Consider the following 21854-nt stretch of genomic DNA (forward strand, 5'->3'; position numbering starts at 1 on the left):
TCTACTAATTGGATTGAACTTTATATTATTCTGTGTTTGTGCTCTCCTGTATCACTCATTGGGATGCTCTTCCCTTCCCTGAAGTCAGCACCAAAGGCAGACTGTCAGCTGTGAAACAGTTCTTAAGAGGGAAAAAGTGAAGGAAAGTAGGGAAGAAATGAGGGAAGGTTTGCAAGAAAGATTAGAAGAAAATAAATTCCAAATCCAGTGTGACTGACTTCTACAGCTGGAATCAAAAAAGGGGAGAAGCCAATGTCCAGAGGGGAGGAATGAGGATGGCTGGAAATCCAAGGCAACAGCACTGTTTGCAAATGAAGAAATACTGCATTGATGCAATATTTGCATTAAGACAAGCTCGATTTCTCTGCACTTAGAGCCATTTTTGAAGCCATTATTTCCATTTCAAAGAGTGTACCTGGAAGTAAAAAGAAGCTCCAGCAGCATCTGGCTGTGGGGCTGAGGGACATTTCCTGTGTCTCCAGATGTGGGGATGCTCCTCCTGCACTGCTTCCTCACCTCCCAGGCCCAGAGGATGAGGAGGAATATCTCCTTGCAGCTAATTAAATTATACTGATTTCAAATGGAAATTTTAAAAAGGACCCTTTGCTAGTGATAATTAACATTTTTTTTCTTTCACATGAGAGAAAAAGATCAGCATTTTGGAAGGAAAGCAAATCCCCATTTGTAGTTTTTTTTTTGTCCAAATCTTTAGGGGCTTTGGCTTCCACACAAATAACAGAAGTGGGGACTCAGAGTTAATTAAATAAAACTTGTGATGAAGAGCAGGAGATCCTCAGCCCTGGGAAAAGAAATCAGTCAGCAACTCCTTTAATTTTTCCCTCTTTACAGCTACCAGATCAATGAGCCACTCAGGGCTGCAGAGGAAATTCTTAACATGAACACTGTAAAAGCATTTTCATCTCCAGAGCTTGCCAAGAAAATGCAGGTGTTCCTGGAGCCCCAAGTAATAAAAATCCCAGGGCTCCTGGGTCTGGCTGGCAGGGATTCCTGACAAAGGGAAGTCATCTTTCTGCGTGGGAGATAATTGCAGGTGATGTTTATTATGCCTTGACTTGATAAAAATCAAAGAGTGATTAGAGACATAGAGAAAACTTCACCACTTTCTTCTTTTCTGCCTTATAATTAGGTTTTGTGGCTGGAATCCCAGCTATCAGGTGAAATTTAATATAAGAAAAGTAAAAAAAAAGAAGTTCTAGAATATTATGATATAGAGGATACAACAGCTCACTTCAAAGTCTCTGTCCTCACTTGCTCCTTCCACAAATCTTATATCTTCCTGTGTGTTTGCTTTTTTTCTTTTCTCATGATTTCTCTGAACCTTTATCAGAAGATGATTTTAAAAAGACAAATGGATTAACCAGTAGACATGGAAACAGTCTACATGAATGTGGATTCAATCAGCTTTTTCCATGGGAAAAACTCACCTGAGACAGGTCAGGAGTCCTTGGTAAAATGAAACTGGAGGTATCCCTGTTCATTTACAGCTAATAAATAAACAATAATGCTGTGGACTGGGCAGCTTTCCAGATTTTTCCATCAGGATCTTGCTGAGCTGGGACAGCAGGCTGGCTCTGTCTCTGAGCTTTCTTTAATTCCAGGTAACCTGCATGGCAGTGGCCAATATTTCCTATTTCATTGCTTGGGTTATTTAAAACATTTACTGAATTGGAAAAAAATTAAAGGAGATGGCAAGGCCGAGTTGGAGTTGGCTCAAAGGCTGTGACCATTTTAGAGTTTTGTCCCTGTGTTCTACACCAGTAGGGAGATGAGGGACATTGCTGAGCTCCTGAACACAAACCCTGCAGCAGCTGCATCCTGGCAAAGGGTGAATCTCCTGAAACCAGACCTCAGAACTCTTTGGGTTGAGCTACTAAATTAAAAAACAGTATTAACCCTTGTGGAATTTAATATAATTCACCAATTTTGCATCTGTATTTTTTTTAATGGAACATGGTCTGCTCCAGGCCTGAAGAGAGACATCCCACAGGACCTGCCATAAAATGAAGGTCATGTTTGCTGTAGAAAGCAACTGGTGGAGCTGCAAATGGGGCAGCTCAGAGCTAAAGTCCTGTTTGTGTCAAGAAAGGGTCTCAGGATTTGCTCTTCCTTTATTGCCATCTTCATAATTTGATGCAAGAAGACAAGATGTTTTCAAAGAGCAGCCACTGATCCCTGTAATCTTCCTGGATTACAAGGGAATGCCAGCACAGCTGCACTTCTGGTGATTTCCATGTCAGTCTCAGAACCTGCTGGTTAGGGTTGATGGACACAGGACTGCCTTTCTTTTTAATATAGAATTATTATTATTATTATTATTATTATTATTATTATTATTATTATTATTATTATTATTATTATTATTATTATTATTATTATTATTATTATTATTATTATCATTAACCAAGTGTGGTGAGTATTCACCTCCTTTTCCCCTCCATTTACTCACAGAAGCTGTGGCTGCCCCTGGATCCCTGGCAGTGCCCAAGGCCAGCTTGGACAGGGCTTGGAGCAGCCTGGGACAGTGGAAGGTGTCCCTGTTCATGGCATGGGGTGGGATGAGATGATCTTTAAGGTCCCTTCCATGGACCATTCTATGATTTTATTCTGCTTGTAAAATATTGCCTGAGATTTGCAGGTTCTAACCAAAACCCTTTTACACTAATAACATATCAAAATGAAAAAGCCAAACTGGTGGCAGGGGCAGGCCACACCTCATTAATAGTGCTTCCCATACTATGGCCTGGAAATAACTTATGTATTTTTAAAAGGCTGCTGAGTTCATTGCAGGGATTGCATAATTTCTTCATTACCACAGTAAGCCAGTTAAATCAATAATTAAAATTAGAATTTCAAAGTCCTTAAACCTACTGGACTTGTAGAAAAGCTGCCAGTGAAAAAGCCTTATAAAACCCTGTCAATATATCACAGATCCAAGGGAATCACAACCCCAAAAGAGCTGTTACAGGGACATAACTTAAGCCTTTAATAGACTGCTTTGCAATGAGTCTTTCAGTCTCTGAGAGAATGAATTGGATGTGTCCTTCCCTGAGCTAGAATAACCTTAATAAGCTTTCCAGTATATTTAAATTAGTTGTGCAGAATTTGCAGGTGACACAGAAGGAGTTGAGCTCTGAAGTTCAGAATCCCAGCAGAGTAAGGGAGGCAAAGCAAAACCAAGCTCTGCAAAATAAAAAAAATACATATGCTGATGGAAATTAAATGTATTTTTGAACCCAAACTCTTCTGCCCAGCCTGCAGCAAAGATCCAAATATCCTTGGTTAATAAAGCAGACATATTTGGTTAGATCATCCCCATATGTATCATAACCTCCTCCCCTGCAGAACTTATTAGAAAGAGCAGAAATGCTATTCTGTTCAGTTTAAAAAAGAACCTGAACAAACCAAACCCCAAACCAGCCAAGATGCAAAAATCAAATATTGCAGTCACAAGAGAACAAAATTAATAATGGACATGTCGTGCAAAGAATGGATAGATAAGAATATCCACAATAAACTGCTGTAGTAGAGGAAATGATGAGAAATAAAACACTTAGCTAATTGCTAAATGGAAGTTTACAAGGGTGCATGCTCATGGATGACTTTTTATATAGAAGCAGGCACTGACATCTACGTATCATTTTGAAAGCCTTCTGTTCAAGCCTCTATTTTCATCTTTGCTGAGTGAGAAGGAGCCAGCCCAGTTTAAAACAAGAGGAAATTGAAATACCACACATCTAAAAAGAGCAAGTGTGACAAAAGTGATTTCTGCTCTGACATTTTGAAGGAGAACAGGGTAAAGCGAACAAGTTCTATCTAGAGCAGTGTAGATTTGACAGGTGTCACTTATATCACTTATATCACATACAGGACCAGTATAAAATGGAACATCTAGCAAATCCAGTCCTGGCTTTACTCCTAAAATATTGGGAACTAATTTGCTTTACCTGTCTTCAGACAGCCAAGAATATTTGGGGTCTTTAAATTAGCATCTGTTTTCCTTCTTCCTCCACATTTCAGATATCCAGTGCTTTGCCCAGGACAGTTTAAATCCCAGAGTGACAGCACATCATTATGAGAAGTCACCCTGAGGTTAATTCTTTCCCTGAATAAAAACCTTCCAGTTCCATCACCTTCCCACTGGGTCCCTAAGTCTCTTCAAGCCTTTTCCAGAACAGGAGCAAACTTCCCAAGGCAAAGCAAAGCTCAGGCTGCTGCATCAGTCCACAAGGCAGCTCTGATTGCAAAGAGAATTCTCTTTCAGCTGCTGCAAAGAGTGTCCTAGAGAGAAAGGGAAATGGGAAACTGGCACAGGGTGCTCAGAGCAGCTGTGACTGCCCCTGGATCCCTGGCAGTGACCAAGGCCAGGCTGAAGAGGGCTTGGAGCAGCCTGGGATAGTGGAAGGTGTCCCTGCTCATGGCTGGGTAGAACTGGATGAGCTTTCAGCTCCCTTACAACCCAAACCACTCCAAGATTCCATTTAGAATTATAATATTTTTATTATTATATTTCTATATTTCTATTATTTCAACAGTTCCTGGAGGCTGGAAATCGTTCTTTCCAGAAAAGTTTGAAACAGAAAGGGTGTTGGTGTGTGCTGAATAACTCTACAGGCTGTGATATTATGGATATACTAATTGAATTGCATTTAAATAAGATGGAATTTTGTTTGTTTCATTGGAGTTTTTCAAGATCCCTCAAAGATGCTAATTTTCCCATTAGTTACTCTTTTATTCATTAGCATTAAGTAAGAGGCGAGGAGTAAAAATAGGCTGAGAACAAAAAAAAAAAAAAAAAAATCAGAAAACCAACCTAGAATCCTCTTACATCTTCAAAAGCTTTAAAATGTAGCCAATTATTTTTTGTTAATAAATATTTCTCAGGGTAAGAAATGGCAGTGCAATTAAAATCTGAAGCCCAAGCTCTATTTTGAGCCCCCCTTTCTGTCTTTGAGGTAAACCAAATGAAGCAGGTACATCCACGCACTCTCTCCTTTAAAAGAATGCTGTTCTTGCAGAGCTCCATGTGAAGATGAGGTGTGACTCAATATCTGCATCACTGATGGTGCTGATAGGGAGTGATTCTAAAATATGAATTGTGAACCAGAGCCCCTGCTGGAATATGTCATTTCACATCCTGCATTTGCCAGAATAACACACAGGGACCAAGTCAGTGAGCTTGCTCATCCCCTGACTGGTCCCCAGGAAGGAAGGAAGGAAGCTCTCACCTGGCTCCAAAGGAGCTCGGGGAGGAGGGAGTTCTGCCATCCACCTACACACACATCCACCCACAGCCCTCCCTGACTCGAAGCTTCCCATGCCTTTCTGCTCCTCCTGGCTTGATCTGATTTCCTTAGCTGCCCTGAGAGTCCTTACAAACCCACCCAGCAGGCAGAAGTGCCAGGAGCAGCAGCCACATCAGTGCCTGATGTTTCTTTAATTCCACCAGCAGAGCCTCAGTGACAGCCCGAGCATGAACAATCCACCAGGAGCAGCTGGGGAGCTGTCCTGGCACTCTCAGCTCCAGGGCTCTGGGGTGAAGGGCTTCCCTGCCCACATGCCCACAGTGGTGGCCCATGAGAAGCCATCTGGCTGGCCAGGAACTCCCAGTTAGTCCCAGTGTGCCACACACAGAGGACACACACTCCTGATGGAGAGGAGGCAGCCAGGCAAGAATCCACTGGGTGATGCTGGTTATCTGGGGCTGGGGAGAGTTGGGGCTGAAGTAAATTAATTTTTGGTCAGGGAAGGTGACAGGGGAGGTGTAAAGGTCACCTCTGATGCCTCAAGGAGAGGCAGACCTGTGGCTTCTGTCTCTCATCAAGCAGCCCTGCCAAGGGTTTGCATAGTACTGGCTGAGGAGAGACCAAAGTTTACCCACACGAGTGCCTAAAGAGCTTCATTTTCTTCCTTGGACTCTGATCCAAGGCCTTAGACTCTGGTCCTAGAGTCTGTTCTAACCCAAATGACTCTGTGATTCCAGCCCAGGATTCCATCCCCAGGGAAGAGGGCAGTGACTGAGCAGTGCTCAGTTGCCAGCTGGGCTTAACCCTCGACAGATGCCCAGCAGATTCTTGCCTCCTGATTTGTACAAAATGAAGCCATTCCATGGGTCTATTGTGCTCCCTTAGGTACACAAAATAAATAAACCCAGAAGTGTTCAGCAAACCCCCTCTTGCAGGGATTATCAACAGGGGAATTAGTTATGTAAATCACTTGGGCCTTCAGAATACAAAATACACACTGGGACTCCAACTATTCTGAGAAAAAGCTTCAGCTTCCTCCTGATATCTGCAAAGGTTTTCCCCTTGACTGTGGATTTTCCCCCAGATCTGACCTTCCATATTCCATCACAGCTTCACTGAACTCCCTCATTCTGCCTCCCATTATTTCACACCCATATCTCAGGGAGAATCCTCTTTTCCCCACTGTCATCCCTAATCCTTTTTCTCCGGGCATGAATTTCCTCCCCCACTGTTCACCCAGGCTCGAAGCTGATGCCAGACCCCTGTCACAGCAGGGAATGGCTCAGGAGCAGAGCTTTTCAATCCTGCAGGCACCACAGCTCACTGAAGGGAGAACAGCATGCTGTGTCAGGAAACCACCCTGATAAACCCAGGGCTTCGTGCATTGGAGGCAGGGGAAAAGGGGAAAAGCCTGAATTCCCCAGTCCTTGTGCAGCTGGGGGCCTTGCAGGGTTCATTTGAGCCCAGGAAGAGGCTGAGTGTGGAAAGAAGAGCCAAGGACCCCCTTGATGCCAAATGGGGGTGAGTTTCCCCTTACCCTGTCACAGAGTTCCTGCCTCTCAGAAATGCATCACCAGAATTTCCCATTTTTTCCCCCTCCCTGTTCTTCCTAGCAAGTTTTCCCACATTTTTCTTCACAGTGGCTCCCAGCTCACACAGCACCTTCCTGTGGTCCTGCAGCTGCCTCTGCCTGCTGAGCTTGAAGGCTTTAAGCTGTCCCTGAGTGTCCCTTGGACACCCTGCCCAGGCTGACCCCTCTCAGCAGGGCTGCAGCTTCCTACCCAAGGAGGAAACTTGCTGGGGTTCTGTGAAGCAACAGCAAATACTTTTTCTCCCTCATTTCCTCAGTCCACCTCTTCTAAGAGGGTAACAACCCCTTGTTTTTAAAGAAGGGGTCACTTTTAGGCTTTTCTCATTGGATCACTACAGTTGGAAAATCCCTCTTAGATCCAGCCATCAACCCAACCCCTCCACCTCGTTCACCACTAAGCCACGTCCTCAAATGCCACATCCACAGGTTTTTTGAGCACTCCCAGGGATGGTCACTCCACACTGCAGGTCTCTCCTCATCTTCTCACCATCAGGACTTGTGTTCTGGAAACGGGGAGCTCTCAGGGCTCAGGGACAGACCTGGGCTCTACACCCTGAGCTGCTCCTTTCAGCCCTTTAAAGCTTGGCTTTTGAAAACAAAACGAACCAAAACTGAAGTGAAAGAGGCTTTTTCTCCACCATGCCAAGCTCTGGCAGCGAGCAGGGTGCCAGCTCTGCTGCTGAGCTGCAGTGAGCAGCTGCTGCTCGTGGAGATGCTCAGCTCTGGAGGGCTCCGAGGGAAAACTGCCCGAGCATCAAGCACCGAGCTCTCCCACACGTGCAGAGGCACTTGCAAAGCCCCAATAACTCTGCTGCAGGGTATCTTTTGCCTTCTTACTGTGCAGGGATTAAAGCCTGGCTGCCTCGATCAGAAAGCTGTCCTGATTGCTCACAAACTCTCAGCCCCCCCGGTTAAAACTGATTTAAAGAGACGGGAAAAGCAATGAGAAATCAGCTCCAGCTCCGTCCTTTAAAACAAACTTAATTTTGACATCTAATTACGTGCAAGTCAGACTCGTTCCTATTCCCTTTGCCAAGCTGCTTTTTAGTTTGGATCTCGCAGGGTGCTCACCCTCACGGGGAGGGAGGCTTTGATTAGGAGGAAGGAGAAACTCCTGGAGAGGAGAAAGGCTGAGGGAATAAAGGTACCTGCAGGGAATAAAGGTACCTCTGCCCCTCACCTGCTCTGTGACCTTGGGCACGTGGCTCTGGCATCTGGGCTTTGATTTCCCTGCTTTTAAAGGAAGGGAAGCATCAGTTTCCTCCTCCACATGGTATCTGGAGACAACGAACTGCAAAGTGCTGAACCCGAGCAGTGAAACCATTCCCGAAGCCTATGACAGCTCCAGAGAAGGAGCAGAATATATCCATTTCCCCCCATCTCTTTAAGCAGAGCTGAAGAAGAGAAAAGAAGTCCCTGCCCTGGCTGAGAGCAAGCAGCAGCACTGCAAGTGATGCACGGGAATGTAGGGAACACGCTGGAGTGCAGGAATTCGGTTACAAGGCTCGTTTGCAAATTAATGGCTAAATCAATTAAATGAAAGCATGGGATTTCTCTTGAGGAAAGTCTAGTCACGGTGGCAGGGAGAAGGGGAGGGGTTGTGGAGCAGGGATGACATAATCACGTTTGCGAATCACCAGCAGTGTGCACGCTTTAATCCATTAATGGGGTTTTTATCTGGGATCATAAAAAGCAGGTTACATTCAGCCTGGAAGGGAGCGAGGGCTGGAGGAGAGGGGAGGGGAAGAGAAAGACACAGAGGGAGAGAGAGGCAGAAAGCAAGGGAGAAAGAGAGCACAATTCACTCGGTGCATTGCCTGCAAGCTTGGGGCTGACAATTAGGGCTCTCAGGAGAGCAGCTTCTCAGAATACCACGCTCTCCTCCGAATGGACCGACGGCAGACAGTGGTTCAGTCCTGCTGATATTTTTTAAGCCCTCCTCGCAGTTTGATGGGCATTCCCAGTGCTTTTGTGCACGTCTCGGGAAGCGTTGACGTGGAAAGGAGCAGCGAGGAGGGGGAGGTTGGAGGAGAAAGCTGCAGCTCCTCTAAAACCACGGAGGGCATGCACGGGAGGGAGCAGGCTGGGGAGGAGGGTGAGGCAGGGGCACCTCGCACCATGGTCCCCCGGTGCCGGCGCGGCGCAGTTCCGGAGATGTCCCTGCTGTGACTGGACGCACCATGAGCATCTGGGAGCTGCTCCTGGCTTTCCTGGTGGTGCTGCTGATGCTCGTGGCCCTGCTGGCCAACGTGCTGGTGCTGATGTGCTTCCTGTACAGCGCCGACATCCGCAAGCAGGTCCCGGGATTGTTCATCCTCAACCTCACCTTCTGCAACCTGTTGATGGCCGTCTCCAGCATGCCCCTGACCCTGGCCGGGATCATTTACAAAAGTCAGCCGGCAGGAGATCAGGTCTGCCTCGCTGTGGGCTTCCTGGAGACTTTCCTCACCACCAACTCCATGCTGAGCATGGCAGCTTTGAGCATTGACAGGTGGATCGCTGTGGTCTTCCCTCTAAGCTATCACTCCAAGATGCGGTACCGAGACGCCGCTCTCATCCTCAGCTACACGTGGTTGCACTCGGCGTCCTTCCCCATAGTGGCAGCTTCTCTCTCCTGGGTGGGTTTCCATCACCTCTACGCCTCCTGCACGCTCTACAACAAGAGACCAGAGGATAGGACACAGTTTGTGATTTTCACTGGGGTCTTTCACGCCCTCAGCTTCCTCCTCTCCCTGGTAGTGCTGTGTTTCACATATCTCAAAGTGCTGAAGGTGGCACGGTTCCACTGCAAGCGCATCGACGTGATCACGATGCAGACCCTGGTGCTGCTCGTGGACATCCATCCCAGGTAAGCTTCCCATGACTTCAGCAGCTGCTCCTGGAAAAAGAAGTGAGGAGGGGGCTCAGTGTTGTGGTAAATAGAGAATAATCTGTCTCACAGCAGGGGATGGGGAGGGGGAGGAAACAAACATCCTCTCAGCCTGTTTCTGTTCTGCACAGTTCTTTTCACTTGTGTTTAATTCTCTGATTGCTGAACTCATTTTCTGTCAGGCTTAAGGACTTGTTTTGGGAGGGAGAGCAAATGCACAGGCAGCTTTGGCCAAGCATGCACTTCCCTTTGAGACAGGGATCAGATCTCTGCCCTTGGTCTCTGAAGGTGGATTTAGTGGTCGATAGCTTTGCATATTTTGGGCACTTGCAGCCCAAAACCCGTTGCTGGATCCCTGAGAGGGAGGAGGCTGCACATGTCCCTTGGAGTTTGGAAGGGAAGCCGAGCGCTGCCTGCTGCTGCTTTTCCCAGCAGTTTCCCCGTTGCTGTGCTGTAACTTTATCATTCCTGAAGACAGAATCCTTAAGGGAATTACATCTGCAAAATTCATGTGCTCGAATGCCTGTACTTAAACCTTAAGTGAGAGAGAATTCAGTAGCAGCGTTAATGTGACAAACAAGGGATGTATAAAGCTCGTTTCAAATGGGAGATTTTAGGCAAGTCCCCTGTGCCTCGAGACAAGAGGAGAAAAGTCCCCAGGGACTGGCAGGATTGTGGGCTGGAAGGTAAGAACCAAACAGGGAGAGAGGAGTGTGTGCAGAAGTCACACCAGGGATTATGCACAAGCCATAAATCTTGCATGAATAATCGATGAAGAGGTCTGGAAGGGATGCAGGTTTGGTGTGCAATACAGGGAGGAAATCTGCTTGGAAGAGAGGAGAGCAGAGAGCAGAGAGAGAGGGCAGTCCCATGCCACACATCCCATCTGCCCATCCCTGCTCCCCTTTGCTCCACCAGCCTCTCCATCTGCAGCAGCCGGGAACAGAGCTGCAGGGCTCGGAGCACATGTGGCTGTCCTCAAACACAGGTCATGCTTTGGGGATGCCTGAGGCTAAGACAAATAAGTCTGGAAGGATCAGGGCAGGGCAGCACATTTCAGAGGAACAGAAACATTTGCTCAGAATCCTCCTGTTAAGCTGTTTGAGCTGTCTCTTGACCAAGAATGCAGAGCAGAACTTTGGGCGAGTCTTGTTGCCGTTCTTGAGAAATACGGGGATAAATCTTCCCTCCTTCACCAAGTCACACTGAGGAACAAAACACCCTCCTGCCCTATGTGCTGTCTGATGGATGAACTGTGCCTCGACTGCCTCAGCTCCTGCAGCATGAGGAGATGTGGTGCTTACTCCCAGGAAAGTGCCACAAACCCACCAGGGCTGTTTGAAACCCCACTCGTTTTGCCTAATGCTAAAAGTATGCCTGGACTGCACAGCAAAGTTTAGTAAAAGGGCAAAACCCTCAGTGTTCTTCTCCTCCCCTGCATTTTTTCTGGTTGAGGTTGATTTGAGGGTGTTTGTGCATTTTGGGATCCTCTCACTGTGGGGTGGAGGCAGTGGAGATGTGGGAATGATGCTTCCTCTCTTCAGGGGAGCCGGAGCTGGGCAGGCACTTTGCTGTGAGTAACCTGCACCACTGCCTGTACCTCGGGCACCAGGTTATTCTGGGGCCTCTCTCTGAGAAAGGAGCTTTGGTTTCTATTCTACCTTGCAGAGCTGGTGGCTGATTAGACCCCTGGAGGGGCTGCTCTAACCAGGGACAGGTCCTGTGCTGAAAGGGGCAGACCTCACTCACCAACCCTCCTGTGGGAGCTGCACAGGGGCTGCAGCTCTGCTGGCAGAGTCAGAGATGCTCAGAAACATCCGACAGAACAAAAGGCATCATTTGCATTGTGTAACAGGCAATGTCAGGGTGCACTGTAGGACCTGACAGCACAGCTGTGGCTGCTGGGAGAGCCCAAACCAGAGAACAAAGTTTGCAATCCCACTTTAGGCTACTCTGACTCCTCTGGCTCATGGCAGGGTCCAGTTTCAGCGCTGGGAAATGCATACAGACAATTTTCTGCTTCCCATGACTCAGAATCCACCTGCAGGGGGGTCTGGTGACAGGAGTTGTGACAGATGGCTTTATTACCTGTGACTTAGAAAGACACGAGTGATCTCCTGAAGATCATTCAGGATGAGCACAAAGGAAACATCCAAATACCCTGCAAATATGTGTGGATGTTTAGGCCATGTGGCATTTCAAGTTAGCTGAAGCTTTTTTAGTGCCTCCTGCTTTTCCTTCTTCTTAAGACTGAAATATCTTGGGTATTGTGGGAGATTTGGGCAAAACTTCACTGAAGTGCTTAACCCATGTATTTCTTAATTCAAATTATCTGTATTATCTTTTTGGTGTATCCAGCTCTACGCATCTCAAGGTCCAATATCCCATAAACTTAGTTTAAAATACCAAACCTTCAAAGAGATATAGCTCAGATTTCCCAGGATATTAAAATCTTTAAATGAAAGCTTAGCAAATAATCCTGTCCTGTTACTGATGTCACTACTAGAACTCACACATTTCTTATCTTTGTGCATGAAAGTGTGTGCAAAACCAAAATATTCATCTGTTAACATTGTCTACATGGAGGAGTGAGATAAAATACCTTCCTCTGTGATGTGGTATTTATTGGACACATCTGGAAGGGCTGAACAAAAGAAATGGGTTTAAGTCTACCAGGACAGTCATGGGTGAGCTCCAAGAGTGAGAGACAACTTTGCATGTGCCAGAAAGGAAAAGATGGGGCTGGGGAAACAGAGACATAAATTACACCACCCTCTCCTCCCTACCAACACCTCAATTGAACCTGCTTTGGAGAGTCACTTTCCTGTATTGCCACGGGCTTGGGATATTCGGAATTTGAGAACACAGGTCTTAAACAAAGCTCATGAAACTCTCAGATCATTTCTCTGCACAAAAAATACTCCAAGTTCCCCAGCTCTTGCAGAATTGAAAGCACACAGGTTCCCTTGAAAAGGTGGATTTCTTTTCCCCTTCTCAGCTGTCATTTCTAGCTGCAAATAACTCACTTATAGAACATGTAGCACCTTTAAATGTGTCATATTCTTTAAGAGAAAGACAATTCGTTAGAACAAACTTTTCCTCCAGTATTTATTTCATCACGTCATGACAGCTGCTCTGGGCCTGGCAATGTAATTCCAAATTTAGAAAGGAGCAAAAGAAACACTTTTTCTTCAACAGAACAGAAGGAACTCATTGCCACAGAGAGCACTAAAACACACTGAGATCCTCAGGACACAACATGTGTTGATAAAACATTTACAGATGAAGTAAATAATGTAAGGGCATGGCCATGAGCCTCAGAGCTGTGAGAGTGTGGAGCCTGAGAGTGAGTCATCAATTAAAAATTTACAACAAAAATGGAAAGACTAATGCCAAACAGTTGGGTTTAAAAAAAATAAATATATATATAAAAGTGCAGGACATGGGCCAGGCCATTCAGTTTGCCTGAGAAGTGACTGTGTCACTGTGAGATCTATGCAAGGAGTCAGTAACTCTGCCATGGGCACAGAGAGGGGTTCAGGATGCCAGTCTGGCTTTGCTGTGCCCTTCCCAAAGGGATTTATTGAGGTACAGGCAGTCCTGGCACTGTGGGACATCCCAGTGCTGCCCAATCCACCTGCCTGGAGCAGACAGGGGCTCATCCACCTCCCCCAGAAACCGTGGGGAGCACAGGAGTCCCTCAGACAGGCAGAGGAGGAGGATGAGCTTTCCCATTAATCACTGTTTTCCCAAGCCAGTGTGCTGATTTCAGGGATTTTTTTTGCACTGAAAGCAAGGTCTCAGCCCTGTGCTCCTTGCTGGCACCCCGAGGGGATTCAGAACTCTCTGGTGGGCTGCTGAGACCACCAACAGAAAGCCCAAAGGAAAAGCTCCAGTCCTAAAATACCATGGGTAGGAAAGAAACCAAGGTGTGACTAATTTAAACTTGTTTAGTTAGGACCAGGACTGGTTTGAGGTGAGGAATGAGGACATCCCAGGACCATGGATTTATTGAACAATTCCAGCTTTGTGGAATTGAACAATTTATTGAACAATTGATTTATTGAACAATTCCAGCCCTGCAGATCTGATGGGATTTTATGGCCACACACCTCTGGGACACAGTCAGAGCTCCCAGGTTGGGCTGGAGGCTCAGAGTGTTCTTCTTCCCATCAGGATTTTGTTGTTCTGCTGGGTGTTTTGCTGTGACATTTCTCCTCTCCAAGGCAGTGGTGTTGGGATTGCTGTGTCTAGGGAAGGAGCACGTTGCCCATCCCACTCTGGATATATGGGGATTTTGGAAGGAATTTTGAATGAGTTAGAGACAGGACCTCTGAGTTGTTTTTGATGAAGTGGTTTATTTTCTTATCTTCTACATAGGAAGGGTGGGCTCAGCTCACATCTTTACTGCATGGTTCAGAAGGTTCCAAGACCCTAAGTTGAAAGACCTTTTAAGGATTTATTGACCAATAAAACACTGCTACTAAGGATATTTATGGTTTTTACCCAATCCTTAAATATTTCATCTTCTGGACCCATGCTACAGTGTGAGCTTTCTTAGCCAATCCTGTTATGACTCACAAACCCACAGTGCTGCATTCTGAACTCCTTGTTCACCTCTGTAACTACTTTTATTTTTCTATATCTTAAACTCTAAAATTCAAACCTTCCTCTTTTTAACTTGATGTGTCTCTGCATTAAACTCTAAATCCACATTCTCACTTCCAGCACCTAAGTCTGGAAGCCTTTTCCAAGGTCTCAGATCAAATCCTGAGTTTAATTCTAAGCTTTGGCTTACAAGCCCAAAGTTCTGAGAATTCCCTGCATTTTGGATTCCAACAGGATATTTTCCAAGTCTCTGAGTATCACCTTGCCTGCCAATACATCTTACAGTAGTTCAAGAGGGAGCTGCAAACTGAATTCAAGGATGAAATCCACCAATTTTTCTACAAATCAGTTGATGTAATGGGGGTGTTTTTGCACAAATACACAACCATGTATTTGTCTTTGAAGCACATATTTGAACTCTGTGGAGGGTAAGACGAACAGACAATTTGTGGAGGGTAAGACGAACGGACAATGCATTAATGTTTGGTTTTGTCCCATTTAAACGCAGTGCACAATTAAACCAGCTTGTTCTCCACCATTCCATGGTGAACTGGAATTGGGAATTGTTGCCTGGTGTTACTTGTGCCTGATGTTGTGGTTTGTGTTGGATGTCACACAGCGTGCGGGAGCGGTGTCTCGAGGAGCAGAGGAGACGGAGGCAGCGGGCGACGAAGAAAATCAGTACCTTCATTGGTACCTTCATCCTCTGCTTTGCACCTTATGTAATCACAAGGTAAGTGTGAGTCCAGGACCTACATCCTGGAAAAGGCTGCTGAGATGCACTCCTGGCTCAGGGAAGTAGGGCAAATGAGCCAGAGCAGGATTCCAGTCTCCTGGGAAAATCTGATGCGTCGCTTCCACTCCCGTGGCAGAGGCTGCATTTACTGAGCTGACAAATGATGTAAAATGTCCCAGTGCTTCTCCTCTCAGTCCTGATGCAGTCTGAGGGTCAGACTCTGCTCACTCAGCCCAGTCCATGTGCTGCTTGCATGGGAGGGATTTAGGAAGTCCATAAGGTTTTGCAGATGATGTCTCTGGTTTGGCTTTTCTATTTTCACATTCTGTGCTGCTTTAGTGGGTGGGTCTGGGCTTCACATTATGGGATGGTGAGCTCTGTGCACAGAGCAGGGAGACAAAACAATTCCTGCTCCAGCTGGGCACCAAGGACAAATGATCCAAATCTCAGGCTGGGAAGACTGAGAAGAAGGATGGGACATGATGGGCTAAAGCTGTAATTGGACAATTGACTGCAATATCCAAATAGACCAGAACTTATCAAAGTGAGAGACCTCGTGACTGGTTGTCCATTTTTTGTGACTATTTTGGTTCATCCTGGGTGCAGCCCTGGCTGGGCTCTTGTGCTGCCCAAGGTGGATCCATGGAGGAGATCCTTTTAATAATTCCCTACTTTATTCTTTAGCTCTTCCCAGCCTCTGTTCCAGGGCAGCCTTCACAAGGCATCACAGTCATTTTTTTGTTGTCACCTACTGCTCTGACTGACTTCCCAGTCCAGGGGTTGATCTCCAGGGAAAATCTAGCCTGAATAGCTCAGACTGTAAAAATTTGGCCAACAAAATTCTACTGAGGTGAAAACATGGTCCACAGACTGAAACAACAGTTTTGTCTGATAGGGTGGGGTTTATTGGTCATAAATATCAAATATCCAAGCTGTGCTAGCTCATAACTGAAAAATCTTCTTGTGATTTGTGGTAGATATCTATCCACCAGCTTATCTTTGGAAATGGGTCCTGTGGGAAACACTAAATTACTCCTGTGAAATAAAAAGTGTTAGAAAGTGAGTACATCCAGAAAAAAAAGTTATCTAGCTGTTAAAGGAAATTTACAGCTTGCATTCCTTATTACAAGTTTTTGGAAAAACTGAGATGCTGCTATGCACAACAAAGAAAGAAAAAAAAATATTAAGGTATCTCCAATTCCAATAAGGTATCTCCTATTCCAATACTATTAAGCAGAAATTAGTGGGGCTGACCTCATTCAAACCCAGATCCACCTTGAAAAAAGTCATTAAAAAATCTGGATTAAGAGTCAGTATGATTGAACTTTTGGCCAACCCTGAGCTTTTCCAATTCAGTCTTTTACCCTGAATTCCCAGAATTAGAAAATTTAAGTAATTTACTAGAATTACCTTTACTTTCCCTTCATGGCCACAAGACACCACTGCAAGCCATGCACTTAAATGGAATGAAAGGACTTGTAATAAAGGACATTTAGCCTTAATTCTCAAGCTGTAAGATATTGAAAATGGTTAATTTTCATTTCATGTTAGGTCTCTGAACTTCCTGAAAATCCTCCCAGTCACAGAATGGCTGGCAGCTCACCCTGAGTGACACCAAGTGCTCTAACCAGAGCTGTCAGGAGTATTTTTGTGCTCCTCCAAAGGCATCTCAGCCCTCAGGCACCACCTCCCCACCTCCTCTTCACTCCATGGCATCCCAATTTGTGTCCCAGTAGCCTTAAAATACAGAAGAGGGGTAGAAAAATCCTGAGCCTCCTCCCTTTAGTCTGTACAAGGATCAATGTTCTCCTGCTGAGGAACAGCTTCTCCACAGAGGGTGATGGTGAGAGAGGGAAAATGCAGGTCCTGGATGCATGAGGATGTTTTGGGGTAGGGTGGGACCTGGTCAGACATGTCCAAGCCTCCCACATTCCTGTCCTCTTCAATTCTGATGTGTAAAATGATCACTGCACATCATTGTCACCACTAGAAATGAAGGGAGGGACTGTTTTCAGGCTAGGAATGATTTGTTTCTCAGACAAACATCAGTCTCAGGGGCTGTGAGATTTCAGAGGAGCAGGCATTCAGCCATAGCTCAGGAGCAGTCACAGGTTCTTTGCTACAAGGCAATCTAGAACTTTCTACCCCCATGGACAGCTGCCACAGGGTTTATTTTGCTTTTCTGACCTATCACCTTTACTCTGTTCTGCTGCACTCTGGATACTTTTGTCCAATGGGTTTCTGTCTCACAGGCACAGATCTGCTTCTGTTCTAATTCCAAACTCTCAGTTTATTCCCTACAGCCCCACCCTACATCAGAAACCCTTCACCATCCATCAGTGCAGTTTCTCACTCACTTCAGGCATATTCTTACTTACAGCTACAGAAATATGAGTTTATGATTTTTCTGCTTAATATCTGTGTATTGGATTTCTGCATCAATCCAAGCTTCTCCCAAGGCTGCAGATCAAATCCTTCAGTGTCTGTGGGAGTTTCTGGTTTTCCAATTCCCACAGCTGCCCAGCAGGCTAAAGGGAATTCCCTCTTGAGCTCCATCACAGACCCTGCTGGACACCCCCAGGGCTGGGTGTTCCAGGACACATCCCTGCCTGCCCTGGGCTCACACACAGGGCTGAGCACCCTGACACCAAGGGGACTGGGAGAATTTGAACTGTGTGAGCAAGGGTGTAATTGTCTGTCATTTCTGGACCACGTCCAGTGCTCTGCATTTTCAAAAGAGACACAATCAATCCCAGTTCAATCCGTGGACAGAAGTCAGGAGAGGGAATGCCTTGCTCAGCCTCTCCTAATCAGCAATATATTTCAATTTAACATGCTTTTTAGTACTCCCTGAACTGGGGGCTGACAGCAGCAAACCACAAGGTTTCACTGTAACATCTTCCAGTTTCTACACTAAAAATATTCAGTGAACAAGTGAAGGAGTTGTGCTCATGACCCCAGACAGATAAATGCTTCTCTGGATAAACCTGAGTTTTTCAGATCACACTGAGGTAAAAATCAGATTATCACCTAATTTATCAAGAAAAAAACCTTCTAATTAGTTCAGTGGATGATCTTCAGGATCTGATTGCCTTTGACCCAGTGTCTCCACTTTACCAGCATGACAGGTGTAATCCCCCCATTATGTATTTCTAGGCATAGATTGTTTCTTGTTTTTGTGAAATAACCTGCTGGTACACATTTCTTCCTTTGCTGTATTTATCATGATGCAATTAAATATACTTGTTCCAAACCTCTTTTCTCCAAGGGACTTTTCCATAAGAAAAATGAAGAGAAGTCATACAAGTTTCTAGAATTCATTCCCAACTCCAGGCATTTCATACTGAAATACAGAACTTTGCTCATGTAAGTTAATAAGTCAGTGTGTGAGGAAATTGGCCTTAAATTAAAAATCCTGAAGTAATAGCAGGCAGAAGTTCATAATCCCATGCCCTCAGGTTACAGAGGAGGATGCTGGAACAGGCAGAAGATGATTAAAATTCTGTTGTATCATCTCTGGGGGATAGGGGGGGAGCAAACCCTGGGTTTAAAGTGTTGTTTGCCCTCTGCATATGCAGATCCTGCTTGGGCACACAAGCAGCTCAGAATTCTTCTGCAATTTGTGTTCTTCACCCAGCTGGGTGGGCACATGTTCAGTAAAATATTTTAGTGCAGTGGTTAACTGCACATGTAAATAAAGGATTTCCAGTGTGCACTGTGGGTGTAGAGATCAAGGTCACACTCTTCAGCATGGAATCCTTGTTTGTTTACTGAAGGGGAAATAAAATAATTGGATAGCCATGTGAAATGACACACTCTACAGAGCTGTGGGTTTCTAAAATATGAACAAAACATCACAGAAAAAGAGCTTACAGCTTTGAAATAAAAAGGGTTTGAAGACCAGACAGTAGAAGAGAGGCTTATGAAAGCAAGCCAGGGAATTCTGTAGTTGATACTGTAAAATTTAATTTACAGGTAGCACCGAAATGTTAATGTACCTTCACTGAAAATGTCTTCTTTTAGGTTGAAATGTTTCATGAAAATGGAAGCTGTGCATATAATTTCCCTCACAAATGAGAAACAAAACCTTTCAAAGGCAATAAATTCTGTGATGTGCCTTGAAAGGCTGACATTTAATTGTTTGTACATGAAATGGAAATACATAGCTCAGGGTTTGGCTACATTTCTGTGTTTGCTGCTTGATAGCAGCAAATGTAATTTACTATAAAAAATAACGCATGAGAATTGAAAAATGTGTAAATGTCAAGGAAGCTTACAGAACACAAGGAAAATATTTAAGATCTTGTTAATAAAAGTGTAAGCTTTTCATTTGATCAGTCAATGAAGGTAAAATTAGCAAGTCTAGGCTTGCAACCCTGAAGTGTCTGCTTGATGTGCTTTAAATGGAGATTGTTAATGTCTCATAGAAGTGACTGACAGAGCCTCAGACACAAATTTGTCATATTCTGGTTATTCAAGGCATCGGCTGAATTTAATTAAACGTAATCAAATTCACATCTGTAAAGCACTCAGTAAAAATAAATCATCCAAATGAGGTTCAACGTGGTGAAATTCCAAATGTGAAGCAGGCATTGAATAAATGAAGTGGAGAACAACAAGGATGGCTCATGGTAGATTACAAAGCAAATATGACTCAGTAGATGATTAATTTCAAAATTGTCAATTCTCATTTTGGAACACGTTAACGTGGATGCCATAAGTTGCATTTTATTAAAGAAGAGAGAATACAGCAGATGAGACCACCTGGAAACTCAAGCAGATGAAAATTATGTCTCAGTTCTGATCTTTGGGGGGAAGATAATGACCATGGATTGCAGGGAGAGGCTGAAAGAATATTTGTTTAGTAGAGATGAGAGAGAAAGGGGACAGAGGAGGGTTCTTTGGGACCTCAGAGCTGCTGAGCCAAGCAGTGGAGTGGCACCAACAATTCCCAAGTATTTTCATTCTCTGGTCACCTGAAATCTCCCTCACTTTGACTGGACTGTGACATCTGCCAGCATTATTTTAAATAATACATTGTAGTGAAAGGTTATGGAATGGGAATGACTGAGGGAAAAAATCCTCATCTCTCAGCTGCTTGAAATACCAACATTACTGTCATTGCTGCTGCAGGAGCCACCCTGCAGGATGCTCCCTGGAGTGATGCTTTGTCAGGAGAAAGTATTTCCCAGGCAGATTTAAGAGCACCTGCTGCTGCAGACAGGTCCAGCAAAGACTGACCTGCCACGTGGGCTCTGTAACAGGACACGTTTAGAGGCTCTTTGACCTCTGCAAAAATCAATATTTTCTAACAGCTGTGGAGGCATATTGAACAGAGCTGCCCTTTGATGCTGCTCAAAGGCGTGGGGAGTTATCAATATTTCCCTGTCAAAAATGCTCTCCCTCAGCACACAGTGAACTATCTGGGCTGGTGTAGGTATGAGGAGTATATTAACCTATTCCCACAACGATTTAAAAGTTTTGTCTTGCTATATTTGTTGCAAATGTGAATCCTTGCCCTTTGAACTGGCCAGTTTTTAAATTCAATGTGTGACACACCACCTCTCAGCGGTGAATTTTTCATGTGTGTTTCTACAACTGAGACAAACTGTTTGAAGGCACTGAACTCTCTCTAGGGGCTGGACTGGCCCAGAGAGCTGGGTAGCCCTGGTGAGGTGACTCAGGTGCTCTAGAGGTGACACAGAATAAGTTCAGACTGATGCTGGGTTTTTAGGTTGCTCATAGTAGAAGAGTTTGACTCCCCTGAGACCAAGCAATGGCACTTGTTTACAGACCTCGAGTTTACATTTGCAGCCTTAAAAATTTATAAGAGGAGGACAACAAACATATTTTCACAGGCAGGGCTTTCTTTTCTTTAGTTTTGTTGCAATTTCCCAGCAATGATGTGTGGGTTTGGGGTGGGTTAATGTAATTTTTAACGTTCACTCTTTCCCTCTCCCTCTCTCCCCAGACTCGTTGAATTATCCTCTGTGGTCCACATCAACTCCCACTGGGGGATCATTTCCAAGTGCTTGGCTTACAGCAAAGCTGTTTCAGACCCTTTTGTGTACTCTTTGCTGCGGCACCAGTACAAGAAGACGTGGAAGGACATCATAAACAAGATCCTCAAGAGGAGCTCCATCAACTCCTCGGCGCTGGCGGGCGAGCCGCGCACCCGGAACCTCCCGCAGCTGAACGAGTGAGGAGCCTGGCACGGCACCTGCCAAGGGATTTATTTTGGTGAAACAACAGCAACTGGCCCACCCCTAGTAGCTCCCCTCAGCTGCCCAGGTTTTGGGAGGCAGCTGTGGGCAGGGTGAAGCCCAGTGTCACACCCAGGCTGCTCTGGACCTCCTCCCTCCGACTGGAAGAGCGCTATTGATCCGTGGTCCTGCAGGCTCCACCAATACAAATCTCCCATTGATTGCCATCAGCAGCTGCATTTATAGATAAAAAATCCAGTCCTCAGCAGAGGGATTCATGAAGGTAATGGGAGCAAACTGCTGCTGGTGTAAGGTTGTTCTGAAAAGCTGCACAGGGATGTTTGTGCTGTGTTTGTCGTTGGCTGCAGGTGAATTTCTTTCTGATGTAGCTGCCAACGTGGTTTTACAAAAACCACCCCACCCTAGGGGCTTGAGAAGGTTGTTTGTAGAAAATATCTTAATGGGAAAAGCTTAAAAAAAAAAATCATCTAAATATTCATCCAGCGCCCCACACAGTTTTCAGTCTTTTCTGATACATATTTTAGGAAGAATCCCATAGAATTGAAGGAAGAGAAAAACCACT

At 45.2% G+C, this 21854-nt stretch overlaps 1 protein-coding gene across 1 annotated transcript; it reads left to right on the forward strand.

Moving 5' to 3' along the window:
* Nucleotides 1–9035: 9035 nt before the first annotated feature.
* GPR26 (G protein-coupled receptor 26) lies at nucleotides 9036–21271 on the forward strand. The gene is made up of 3 exons (XM_009087114.4): nucleotides 9036–9703; nucleotides 14952–15065; nucleotides 21040–21271. Exons 1-3 carry the CDS (start codon nucleotides 9036–9038, stop codon nucleotides 21269–21271), a joined length of 1014 nt encoding a protein of 337 aa, XP_009085362.1.
* Nucleotides 21272–21854: the final 583 nt, after the last annotated feature.

The sequence above is a fragment of the Serinus canaria genome, chromosome 6 (genome assembly GCF_022539315.1).
Source record: "Serinus canaria isolate serCan28SL12 chromosome 6, serCan2020, whole genome shotgun sequence".
In the NCBI taxonomy this organism is placed as follows: Eukaryota; Metazoa; Chordata; class Aves; order Passeriformes; family Fringillidae; genus Serinus; species Serinus canaria.

What these genes read in the sequence shown, in the direction of transcription:
- GPR26 (XM_009087114.4), top strand. Translation starts at nt 9,036, where the DNA reads ATGAGCATCTGGGAGCTGCTCCTGGCTTTCCTGGTGGTGCTGCTGATG. An exon ending in CTCGTGGACATCCATCCCAG is followed by an intron (nt 9,704 to 14,951) that starts GTAAGCTTCCCA and finishes GATGTCACACAG; the next exon opens with CGTGCGGGAGCGGTGTCTCG. An exon ending in GCACCTTATGTAATCACAAG is followed by an intron (nt 15,066 to 21,039) that starts GTAAGTGTGAGT and finishes CTCTCTCCCCAG; the next exon opens with ACTCGTTGAATTATCCTCTG.